Source organism: Prinia subflava, chromosome 5 (genome assembly GCF_021018805.1).
Source record: "Prinia subflava isolate CZ2003 ecotype Zambia chromosome 5, Cam_Psub_1.2, whole genome shotgun sequence".
Classification (NCBI taxonomy): Eukaryota; Metazoa; Chordata; class Aves; order Passeriformes; family Cisticolidae; genus Prinia; species Prinia subflava.
This window is the reverse complement of record NC_086251.1, coordinates 1,011,562-1,023,916: the sequence shown is the minus strand read 5'-3', so window position 1 is coordinate 1,023,916 and position 12,355 is coordinate 1,011,562. Positions and strand designations below refer to the sequence as shown.

The window sequence follows — 12,355 nt, the reverse complement described above, 5'->3', positions numbered from 1 at the left end:
TTTCACAGAGAGACAGATAGATATTTACATCTCCACCAAGCCAGCATGCTCGCCAAAAAACACTTTCTTACCAAGCTCTTCAAGCTCTGAGGTCATGGACTTAGACCGCAGGGTCAGTGCAGTGGTTGGAGCTCGCTTAGGAGGCGGCGGGGCTGTGCAGGGAACACAAGAACACACCCATGTCAGCCAAAACACACCCTCTGGAAGCCCTGTGCTCACAGCCACAATTCCACATCCGTTCCAAAGAGTCGGCTCCATGCAATGAGGCGAGAATAAATACCCACATGCGGAGGAAAAAGCCCTGAGACGCTTCTCGTGGACTGAATTTCTCCACTGTTTCTGGCTCTAGCGTAGGTTGCCTGACACATCCGCAAGCTTTTATGTAACAGGATACAGAGAAACATTTAAAGCTAAATAACTGTGCACTTGTGTTTCCCAGCAGGGAAAGGGCTTTCTAGAGAAAGGACCTCGCAGCAGCGGTGCCCCTTCCGAGAAATATGTGGGGCTAAAAACCTGCCAACCTCTGGCAGATTATTTAATCTTTGGAGCAACTGTTCAATCTGAGAAATACAGGGAAGAACATTCTGAATTGTTAAGTGACTCTAAGGAAAATGGGTGATCCTCAGAACGTATAAGGTCTTAAAATATCAAGGCAATAATCTAGCACAGGAACTACAGTCTGTGCTTGAGTATCCTGATAAAGATTTGGGGTGGTCAGAAAAGATCATCTCATTCCCACCCCTCTGCCACAGGCACAGAGATCTTCCACTATCCCAGGTTGCTCCAAGTCCCATCCATCCTGGCCCTGGACACTTCCAGGGATGGAGGAGCCACAGCTTCTCTGGACAACCAGTTCTGGACCTCACCACCCCTACAGTCAAGAATTTCTCACTAATATTTAGTCTAAACCTGCTGCCTTTCAGTTAAAAGCATTGCCCCTTGTCCTGTCACTACATTTAAAGTCAATAAGATGTATACCAAAAGGCAAAAAGGTTTGTTTAAAATGTGTGATCAGTAACTCCATCAAGCCAAAAATAACTCCATCAAGCAGAACCATGCTGGGACATGATTTAATTTAACACAGCCTTTCCCCTCCACCCCACAAGCTGCTCTCACTCTTTTTTTTAAATTATTATTATTATTAATCAGCAGTAGAGGTGAGAAACACTTCCAGCACAGACGGGAAGTTTCAGTTTCGTGGAGCAGGAGGGGGTCCTGCAGTGCCAGCTCCTCACCTGCTCCTGCTGAAGAGCCAGGTGTGTGCCAGTGACAACTCACAGCACTGGGGAGGCACAGGAACCTGCAGCTCTGTGCTGGAATGGCACACCGGTGAGCAGCAGCAACCTCTCCTGCTTAATGATAATTGTGAGAGCCTAATGACTTCCCAGCACAAACATAAAACCAAACTCGGGGCATCTAAGGTGACGGGAACGGTGTAAATTCCTTTTTTGTGGTGGCTTTGTGGATGAGAAACACTGCTGAACTACCCCCATCTCAAGAACATTTGAAATGAACCAAAGAATCTGATCTTAGTGGTTTTCCTCCCTCACTACCATAAGAGATTTTACTACAAGGTCCTCAAACACACACATGTGAAAAACCCAAAAGGATGAACTTTAATGCCAAGCATGACGAGAGAATATTGCTCTTTTGGTCATGAGTTAATGTCTAACCCAACAGAATTAAATCACTCCAAATCAAACAAGAGCATTTCAAATTTCAGAAGCAAAGTCTAATAAATCACAATTTAGGAAACAGCAACTTCATGCCCACACTTGGTTTTCTGTGAAGGAAGAGCAGGAGAGTGCATTAGGAAGAGAGAAAAATGTACCTTTCTTCCTTGCAGTGTCATCTGGATCAAGATTCCTGGTTACTGTGACAACCTTCAGCACGAGGTGATTGCCCCCCTGTCGAATCATGTTCACCACCTGCCTGTGGCCAACTTTCACTACATTCTCATTATTAACCTGCACAGAAAGGAAGCAGTCGTTTAGACCAAAATGCAGAACATTTTTTGTTCCATCATTTTTATAAACAGAACGTGGAAGGAACAGGGAGAAACAGAATTTCTAGTCACTGCCTTTCAATGCAAATATGTATTTAAGGAACAGTTCATAGCTGACATGATGACTAGAGAACAGAGCTACTCCTTTGGGAAATGCACACCTAGATAAATTGAACCAAATCCTGCCCTTTGCACATTTTATTTACAACAACTGGTTTTCCTTCTGCAAGTTTCTGGAAGGACCTCTTGTCCTGGAAGCAAAGGAGCAACAGGGCCATAGGCAGGCCCAAAGAGTGTCCATGGAAAAAGAAGAGTTAAACACATGAAGCACTGAGCAGCTACTGTGGTCATGCCAATTAAACTTCAAACTGCACTGCAACACTCAGCTTAAGGGAGAAAAAAGAAAATATATATATATATATATATATATATGTGTACTATCTAGTAATTCCTAGTGCTAAATCATCCTTTTTACTGGAGATGTCTTTCCATAATATCAATTAATAGACACAGAAGCAAGCAGAGGCATAAAACCTGTAAATGAGCATGGCTAAAAGTAATTTATTTATTCATTCCATCTATAAGGAGTCACTGAAAGTTATCTGCAATTTGAATGATGCCAACATGTAAGACTGAAGTGCTGCCTGTGCTATTTGAACATAAAAGATATTGAGGAATGGAGAAGAGCTGCTGCCAGGATACACGCTGGGAAGTTGATCTCTCTCCAAAATTCCACTGACTCAGTAATATTTCACTGAGATCACTCAATGCCTTCCAAAATGAACAGTCATTTTCAAAGTAAGTGTTTTTAGCCTCCTCTATTTATTCTGACAGGCTGGGCACCTCGCACTCTAAAGGATTTACACTTTAGAGCACAATCTCTCATTAAATATTATTGCTGCTTAGCAGAACAAACAGCACAAGCCGCCCCACTCCGGCTCGAAATCATTTCCCCACCCATTGTCTGGGAGGAAAACCTTCCCTTTTTTCAGGCTTCAGCTGAGCCAGAACGCATTTGCATGGAGCAATGCATTGGTGGAGCATGTTTGCAATGCAGTGCTGCAGAGGGGCTGCTGCAGAGGCTTTTTTGGGTCTGGGGACTGTGGCGTAGGTGGAACACACGCTGAGCAGCCAGACCTGTTGAGCAGGCAGAGACGAAGTTCTCTCCTTCTGTAGGTGGAGGGTATAAAAGAATATTGATTTAAATAGGACTCTGGCTGGTTCGCTTTATTTTACACCTCCTTAGCATCTGGTATTTAATTCCAGGGGATATTTATTTAGCTGGACCAATGGCATCTAAATTTAATCTGTCTAAAATACCGAGGCAAACAGCGTTATCCATTTACTTCTGAATTCCTTCCAGCTTTAAAGCCTCAACCAGGTAATTCTTTTCCACAGGAAAAAGGAAAAAAATCATGTAATTAAGAATTATGGAATGCATCCACTCTATTTTTACTGGAATTAAATTTCAAGCTTGGAAGCCAGTAAGGATTACAATGTAATCCCTAATGCTGTCAAAAAATAGAGCCCTGCAAATAAATCAAAAGTCAATATTAATCAAACACATGTACACTTCACTAGTGTAAAGTGATAAATGTGTAATATGATAAACAGCTTCTGCAGCACCCCATCTGTTCCCATCGTTCTGTGCAATGATATTTAACATTTAGAGCAGGAGCAAATATATACAACACGTTTTTTCAAAGCTGCCTCAGAAACAGAACCTGTAAATGACTGTTTACAGCAGCTTGGTTGGAATGGCTCAGTCACAAAAGCTGGGACTGAAAAGGTTTATTTGAAGATAAATAAAATAAAAATATTGACAGGAGAGCTGGAGGTTATTTACCTCGGAGTCTCACGGAAACACTAGAGAAGGAAAGAATCGTGAAAGCAGCAGAGCAGAACCACATCTCCACAGCCTTCAGCACCTCAGGGGGTAAAACTGGAGCAGGATTACCAAGCAATAACTTGGGAATTGTCAATAGATTTATAAGGATTTCAGTGACACTATTCCTTTCACCCTTGTTCAGAAGGCAAATGACTGCAGGAAGGGTTGTTGAGCACCAGGGTTCAAGCAGGTTTGTCTGACAGGTTGAGTTTGATATTATTCAGCAAAACTTTTCCAGGTGGAAAGAATCTGAGGCAAATCTCTCTGGACTTCCACTCCAAGCTTTGGCAGGGGGAGTTTGTAAACCAGCAAAGCAGATCTCTGTTCCAGCTGTGCCAATTCATTCCATAAGCACCCGTATTCTCAGTATTAAATGTAATCCCACTCTTTAAAACACTCAAAAACTAGTTTTTCTTTTAGCAGCCAAGTGTTTGGAAGAAAGCTGCAGAAACAAAGAGTAAAGCTGTTTCGCAGGCACAAATTTGTGTCTTTCCCTCTTCTTCAACCCAGTCTTTCTGCATATTTTCTGCAATCTTTCACTGCAAAACCTGAGCTTCTTATTTTCCTTCTACTATTCCACAAATGATCCTGCACTGAGCTTTTTCTCCCATGTGCTTCACATATAAATGAAAATAGATAATAGAAGTGGACATGTGAGGAGGCTGGGTCTATGCTACATCAATGAAACCTGGTCACCCAATAAACCAAATGCAAGGAAAATTGTCCCTTGAGACAGACCACAGTTTCAACAGCTCTCCTCTGTCCACTCTGGACTCTTGGGAAACGCCTCAGAATTCTGTACTTTTGAAAATCATCCTTTATTATCATCTGGTTACTGGGCAGTGGGATGGAAATTACTTTGAGAGAACTAATTTATGAAGTAATAAAATCTCATAGACTGAATGTCTTTAAAAATAGTCTAAAGAGGCTGGATAAACTTTTTTTTTTCCTGAAATGCACAGTTATGCAAGGGGTTGAAAAATAATATAATGTAATTTAATGCAATATAATTTAACACAATAGTAAAATAACCTGTGCATTGTAAGCTGACAGATGCATGAGCTGGAGCACACTCACCAGAGCAGCCTTCCCACAGGAAGGTGCAAAAGGAAAAAAAAAACCACTGCCAGAGAAAGAGACCTTTGCAGACTTTGTTCTACTAATAAAAAATTTAAAAAAAAATTAAAAACCCTTGATTTTTTGACGCATTTCTCAATGCATCATCCTAATCTTTCCATTACCAAAACGTTCCCTTAGGGGAAAAGGCAGTCAATCATTTTTAACAGTAATTAAGTAGACAGAACTCCATCCTTATGCTTGGAATGCCCATTGGTGGGAATGCACATCCTTCCCACAAGAGGCTTCTCACAAGCTCTTCCTTACCCACTGAATTACTTTAAAAAAACCCCAACAAACCCCCAAACCTGTTACACACACTCACAACCCCCTGCCTACACTTTTTTTAAAATTCACCCTTTTTGATAAGTATTTCACACACACAACCCCAATCACAATTTGTACCAGGGGAAAATAAATAGCCCAACCAGAGATTTTGCTCCTGCATTTCAAGTAACCACAGAGCTGTGCATGTGGCTCTGCCTGCCAGCAGCCAGGAAGAGTTTCCCATCTGGAGACTAAAACGTGAGAGGAAGGGAGACACAGTGACCCAGACACTCCTGGGGAAGTTGTCTGTGCTCTCAGTAAACCCACAGTGCCAGTCCAGGGGTCACCCAGTGAAAACCAGCAACTGGTTGTGGTGTCTGTGCCCATCCTGGGATGGGCTGGAGCAGCACTCAGCACAAACCAGCACAAACATCCCACATCTGCACCTGACAAGCACACTGAGGGTCAAAAATCCGATTGTTTTCTCCTCTAAATTAATCCTAAAAGCTGGATTTCATGGGCTTATTGAAAGCACAAGGGTGGGTACACAGTGAATCCAGAAAGGCTTCTGTGAAAGCCAATTTGAACAAATTCTGCTGACAGCACATTTCTCCCTGAGCATATCCCAGAAAAGTCTGAATGCAAAAATGACCACAGACCCAAATGAGGAGGCAAAAAGGTCCAAAGCCAAAAAGATGCTTTGGTGTAATGACATTTCATGTGCTTACAAAATGCATTTCACCACAAATGATACCAAGATTCACTATCTCAAAAAGCTAGCACATGATTTTAACCTGCGTCTTAGATGAAAAGAGAAAGTAACAATATAATATATAAATGAGTCCCATAATGGAAATTAATTTATGACTTGGTCTCTGCAAACCCAATTATTGCCATCACACCACAGAAGCTTAAACAGACAGAAGCAAATGGCTTCAGTCCACCAGGCTCCAACTACTCACTTATTTCAACAGTTTCTGAAACAGGCCTTGAACAGGCTCTGGAAAATTGCTGAAGACTTTGTAATAGAAATGGGAAATTTATTTACATTCTGATCTCCCACACAAACATCACTGATTCCCACTGGTGTCTGACCATATCCCATTTAATCTACTTTGGTGCAAAGGTGCTTCAGAGGCTTCATGCTGATCTAAAAGGTGCTATTATAAAGGGAAAAAAAAAAGCTTCACAGAAGCAGGAATACAAGGATGTGGAAATTCCAGCTATTCCAGCTGACATCCTGCATTAATGATGTTTTTGCAGTAATCCACTTGCTCACAGATCTGCATGACCTGGTGGCCTTGCTGCATGGGATGATGCAAAGATGAAGCCAGTGAGCAAAGAATAGGACTAGGTGATCAAAGGAGGCAACTTCCCACCTGAACTCTCTCATTCCTGGGATTTCTCCAGAAGAAGAAATACTGTAAGTAAGTATTTGACAGCCTTTCAGCACAAAAGTACACGTGAATTGAAGGGAAACACATCAAAACCATTCACAACCTTGCGACGGTATAAATTTCTTGGCCCAAACTCAAATATTAGGGTGCACAAACAAGATGTGAGACACCTAAAGGGAAACACCCTGTGGAGAGACAATGTCCTGAGGTTCTGGATTCTGCCCTGCCACCAAATTTCCCCCAGTGTGCAAACTGTGCCCTGTCTGCTGTGGCGCCAAAGGGAGATGTCACTGCCGGGTGCTCGCTCCGGGCAGCAGGACAGGCCTGGTGAAACCTGGGATCTGCAGGGCTGCTCCAGCAGAGAAGGGCTTTTCCCTGGGCTGATCCAACAGTGGCAAAGCCGCTGTTTTGTGGACGTGGTGTCTGCCTGGAGACAGCAGAGCTGGCAGCGCTCCGTGCCCCGGGCGGCGCCGAGGCCTCATGCAGGAACATCTATTTCTGTGAGAGGCACTGGAGGGAAGAGGCAGCTCAGAGCATCAACTCCACACTCCTTGGTTGGCATGGCAACTGCATCACAAAATTTGTTTCTTAACATTTAGCCAAGCTCCATCTTGGAACTTCTCAGATTTCTCGTCCCTGCTATTCCTGTTAGAAGAACTGGTATTTTTACTCATTTCTGTCCTAGGCTCAACCAGTTTGTATTAATTTTTTTTTTCCTGTGCCAAGCTACCAAAAGCCTAAATAGCCTTGATTTTTCCCTTACTTTCCCAGCATTCTTACAAACATATCATGTGGGACTTATGTCCTGCCTGGTTAAACACGTGGTTTAATAATATGACAAAGTTGAAAACCTGAATGGAGCATAGCATCTGTCAGTCCTTCAAAGACCCTTTTAAATTTTTTTTTTAGTGTGTCTATCTTTAGTCAAGCCAGGCTATAAAGATGGTCATACATTCATCTGTGTTTCACCCAGCTAAGGCTGTCCCCATGCCAGGGTCTGACCTCCCTCAAGGGAAATGCACAATTTGTTTTCTTCCAGTAAATACAAACTCACTGGATTCCTTTGGGATCAAAGCTGGTGCCCCAAGAAACCAGCAGGGCTAAAGGCTGCTTTTCATCTCTTACCATGGCATGGCTTAAAAGGCAGAGCTCCATTAAATCAGCAATCCCATCTAAAACTTTGCATTTTGCATACTGGTATCCAACCTGAAAGCTGCTGCAAATAAGTGACTCCCATCCTCATGAGACTACACAGAATATTTCAACATCACTCAATTACTTGGACCCTGTCCCATTAAAAATAATGGCCTCCATTAATTAGTACCTGCTCCTATTTTGAATCCTTTGGTTTAAGTCACATTTCATTGGAGAGGTTCAATTAACTTTATTGCAGTTGATTGAACTGCAGTGTTCCGCAATCAATTAATGGCACTTAAGATGAATTTGTCTGACGTCTGCCAGGTGCAAGAGGTGGCAGCTTCTCTCATGTTTTAACTTCTCTCAGGAAAAAAAAAATCCCATGAACTGTGCTCATCTGTTTTGCTTCTTTTTGCCTTAAAATAAACTCCCTGAAAATAAGCCGATAACTTTTTTTTCCACATTCCAATGCTCCAAAAAAGTCCTAGTTTAAAATTCAGTGAAATTAAAATGAAGTTTGAAGTGCAACAGGGAGTACCTTACCATTATTCATCTTGTGAACATGCCTCTTATATTGATTTTGTTCTCATAGCCTATAAATTGTGGTACAGAGACAGGACCAAAAGTAGGGTACCAAAAATAGCAAACTAGAGGTCACCCATATAATAAAGAAACTTCTCTAGCACATCTGCCCTTAACAGATGAAAGCGTGCATGAAAATCTAAAACTGCTTAAGCACAGCAACCAGAGCCGCTTCCACCTCATTCCCCTGGCATGCCCACAGTCATCCTCCTGTGCTGGGGGTTGCTCCGAGGTGGGAGCAAACTGGGGAAAGGAAAGACAAGAAATGCAACCCAAGCTGCTCACCCAAGCAGTGGGAAAACTGGGAAAACTGGAAAACTCCCACCCCTCCATGCTCCTCTGGCCAGTCACCCACACCCCAGTTTGCTGCTCCCTCACTGGAGTGGCCGATGCTTCAAGGGCCCCTGCTGAAAAATTGACACCAGAGGGAAAAAGAGTCAAAAACAGAAAGGTGAATTTTGCTGTGGATCTCAGGCTGCCACTGTGATCTGTGATCAGCACTGGGTGGAGCTGCTCTGTTCTGAGGAGTGCTGGAGGAGCCTCCTGTGGGCAGCCCCGTGCCACCGCCAGCTCCTCGGGGACAATTCCTGCGGGGCAGCACAAAAAGCAGGATCCCCTTTGGGCAGAGGGCATCTCCAAGGCAGGCCTGCCCCTGGGGCCAGCTCCAGCTCCCTCCTGTGCTGCTGAGTGGAGCAGAGGCAGCCGAGGCAGCCCTCCCATCCCTGCTGTGCCCTCGGAACAGCACCCACCTGCACCCCTGCCCCCCAAAGGCATCCAGGGCTTCAGACCCCCGTTAAACAATCCCCAGCACAGCTCTGGAGGAAAACAGGAGCCTGTGTTCCACCCTAAAAATATCAGATTTTTTCAAATGGGGAGTTGCGGTGCTATTATGCAAGCACTGGGAGGACAATGGATCTTTATTTGAATTCTGAATGAACCACTTGATAAGTATTTACAGGAGGTAGAAGCTCGCAGGCTGAGCCCTTCTATTTTTAAAGCTGTGCATACCTACACTAAAGGCCATTAGGCAGAGAATTCTAAATTATGGATCAAAATAGAGATCTCTTTATGAGCGTTAATAATACAGCCCAATATTAATTTACATTAGGTAAGCACCCATTAGTCAGGCAACACAATTTAAAATTAAATCCTGTACATGAGATATAAACTGCCTGGTTCTGTACATTTCAATGATTTTCTCTTAAAACCTTCCCAGAGATTACACAGATATATTGACAGAAAGTGTTGTCATCATGTGTTGATAATCTATATTTCCTCCTCCCACATACAGTCACTTTCCAGAAAATGCATCTGCTCTAAGAACAATATTAAAAAAAAAAAAGAAGCATTGCTCATGCATCCCTCTTTATGCAGGAAAGCCTAATCTTAGAGCAGATGGAGATAATTCTTCCTTAAAGCCATGTTGGCTTTATCGAGGCTGCCTTAAACTTGGAATCCCTTGGAATTCCAAGTTGAAGAAAATTAAACCCCCTTTAATTTCGAGGCCATGGGAATGAGAACTGAAGCCTGGACCTGAGGAGTGTCTAAGGACATACAGATCAAACTCACATGAAAAATGTTTTCTGTGTTACATCAGAACGAAGAAATACCCATCAGTCAGCTGGTGATGCATGAATGTCCTATTTTAATTTAGAGAATTAATGATTGCACTAACCACACTGTAATTTTTGTGCATGTTTCACGCCAGACTTCCCAAATTGAAGATAAACCCCAAAAAGAGATACCAGTGATGGAGTCACTGCAGAGCACTGTTACAAACACGGAACAATTTAGCTTAAAACAACATCCAAATCTATAGGCACAATTGTCATGTAAAACAGAGCCACAAATACCGTGTTATACAACATTAACTCAACAAAAGCAACCAAAGACAACATTTGCAGCTCTTTTTAAAGAAAACAAACTTGTTTGGAAGAGCAACTTCATTAATTCGTAATGAGGGCTTTTTGTTAGCACTTCAAAGAAGAGACGTTCTAATTTACTTACTCTTCACACAGAATAACCACTTTTTGTCCTCTCAAGCAAGAGTAGAAGTGCAAAAAGCCCCTTTGTTAAGAAGGAATGGTTTATTTTGGTGAGTGAACAACAGTGGATTCCTCAGAGCATTTTGTCACAGCGAATACGAACCACCAACAAACCTTGCATTGAGTTTCATTTTGTTTGTAAATAGTTTGGAACTGAAAATCTATTTCTGGCTGATCTGGTGAGTCACAGAGCACGAGGCAATTCCCCGGCCTTTGAAGAGGCTCCACCTTGGCACAGAGAGCGCCAGTCCCGAGGGAACACGCTCCCAGCAAAGGCAGAACCAGCGGAGCAAGGCTCTGCCTTCTGCTCTGCTCCCAGTCCCGCAGCAGCCGGGGATGCTGCAGCCTCTCCCGGGGAGACATCTGCTCCACACTCCCGTTCTGCACCAACCAGAGCTTTGGGAACACCTCTGGAGACGCCTCCTGCCTTCCAGCGGCCATGAGGAAGCCAAACCTGCCGCCTCCCTCCCTTCAGCACCATCTGATGCCGGGTGAATCAGCGCTGCTACACACGGACGTGTCAGGAACGCTCTGCACAACCTCGTGCCAACACAGCAGCTCAGCACAGGAGCCTGGTGGAGATCAGCGTGCTCCAAACCTCGGCACAGGCACCACAGAGAGGGAAAAAAGCACCAATGACAAAGCCCAAGCAGCAAGAACCTAACAGGATTTTCAGTCAGAAAGCAGCAGCCTCAGGTGCACCAACAGTCATTTTAGAATCACTACAAAAGATGTCCAAAATCTCATTTTGCAGACTTGTTCTCCTGCCATCTAAATTTTCTCTGCAACCCAACTCCCAAAATTAACCAACAGCAAAGCCCCACTGAGTTTGGGTCTATGCTAGATATTTTGGAATGTGAGTTAAGTCTTAAGCACACAAGGAAAGATCAGAAAAGGAACTTAGTTTGTTGGGAAGAACAGAAAGAGTCGGTGCTGCCCCACACTGAAGGGCAGGAATAGTACGCGCTTCCAAAATTAAGGAACGGAAACTTTGATTGAAACATCAAATAATACGCAAATCCCTTATAATTCAAATTGAATTTGTATCTGGATGTTGTAGAAAGGAGTTTAAATGTTAACCAAGCTCTTAGGCAAAGGTTAAAAACACTCGGATTTCCCAGCCTATGTGAATTGCACACCCTGCAGATAAACCTGGGAGCAAGAACTCTGCATTTTGCCAAACGTGCAGCAGGTAACCCTGCAGGAAGTCACCAATTCCATTTCACAGCTAGCAGGAACTATTCCTTCAGTGCCACGTTGCTCACATGGCTTTCCCTCCTCACATGGAGACAGCTGTGGGAAGGAGGCACACTCACTGCTCTAATGCATAAATTTTAGATGACTTCAAGGTGGTGATTGATTCTCCTTGAGTGCCATCCTCTTTTTTATTCCAGCCTCTGAGCTCTCTGCCTAATTGCCCAAATTGCAGGAGCATCACATCTGATTTCTCTCCAAATACCTTGACCTAAATCAGCTTTGTCCCAGTTACTAGCATTGACAAGTCTGGCAATGGTAGAGGAACAACTTAGTGCATCCAAATATGCTTTTTATTGATTTCCAGGTGGATTTTTTTTATAGACTACAAGGAAGACAGCCATGAAAGACATGAGATTCTCAAGTCTGACTAAGGCAACATAAAACCTTCAGCTCTAGGAAACATTGTAAAAAGCAACCTTAGTGTGTGCTACTCACTCCTACTGCTGTGTCCCCCCAAATCCTGCACAGGCAGCACTGCTGGAATTGCACAAATGCAAGGCAGAATATTTCCTGCCCCTGGCTGTGATTGCTGCAGGACTGTCAGCCTTCAGAGCATCTTCCTGCAGAACGCAAGGAATGCCTGATCCACGACCAAAGCTCCCGAGAGTCTCTGGAATTACAACTATTTTTATCCACCCTGAATATGTGCTGTCTGAAATAG

The 12,355-nt window shown here is 43.5% G+C and overlaps 1 protein-coding gene across 6 annotated transcripts in view; it reads right to left on the bottom strand.

Moving 5' to 3' along the window:
• SHANK2 (SH3 and multiple ankyrin repeat domains 2) overlaps nucleotides 1–12,355 on the bottom strand; it is a 278,987-nt gene that overhangs the window by 39,248 nt on the left and 227,384 nt on the right. For all 6 annotated transcript variants that reach the window (XR_010080409.1, XR_010080407.1, XR_010080408.1 and 3 more), the window contains 2 exons: nucleotides 1,832–1,967; nucleotides 72–152 (listed from right to left, as the gene is read on the bottom strand). Coding sequence is in view for 3 of the 6 variants with exons in the window: in XM_063397512.1 (XP_063253582.1) it covers nucleotides 72–152; nucleotides 1,832–1,967 (217 nt within the window). In the remaining 3 variants the exon portion in view is untranslated. The remainder of the gene's footprint in view (nucleotides 1–71; nucleotides 153–1,831; nucleotides 1,968–12,355) is intronic.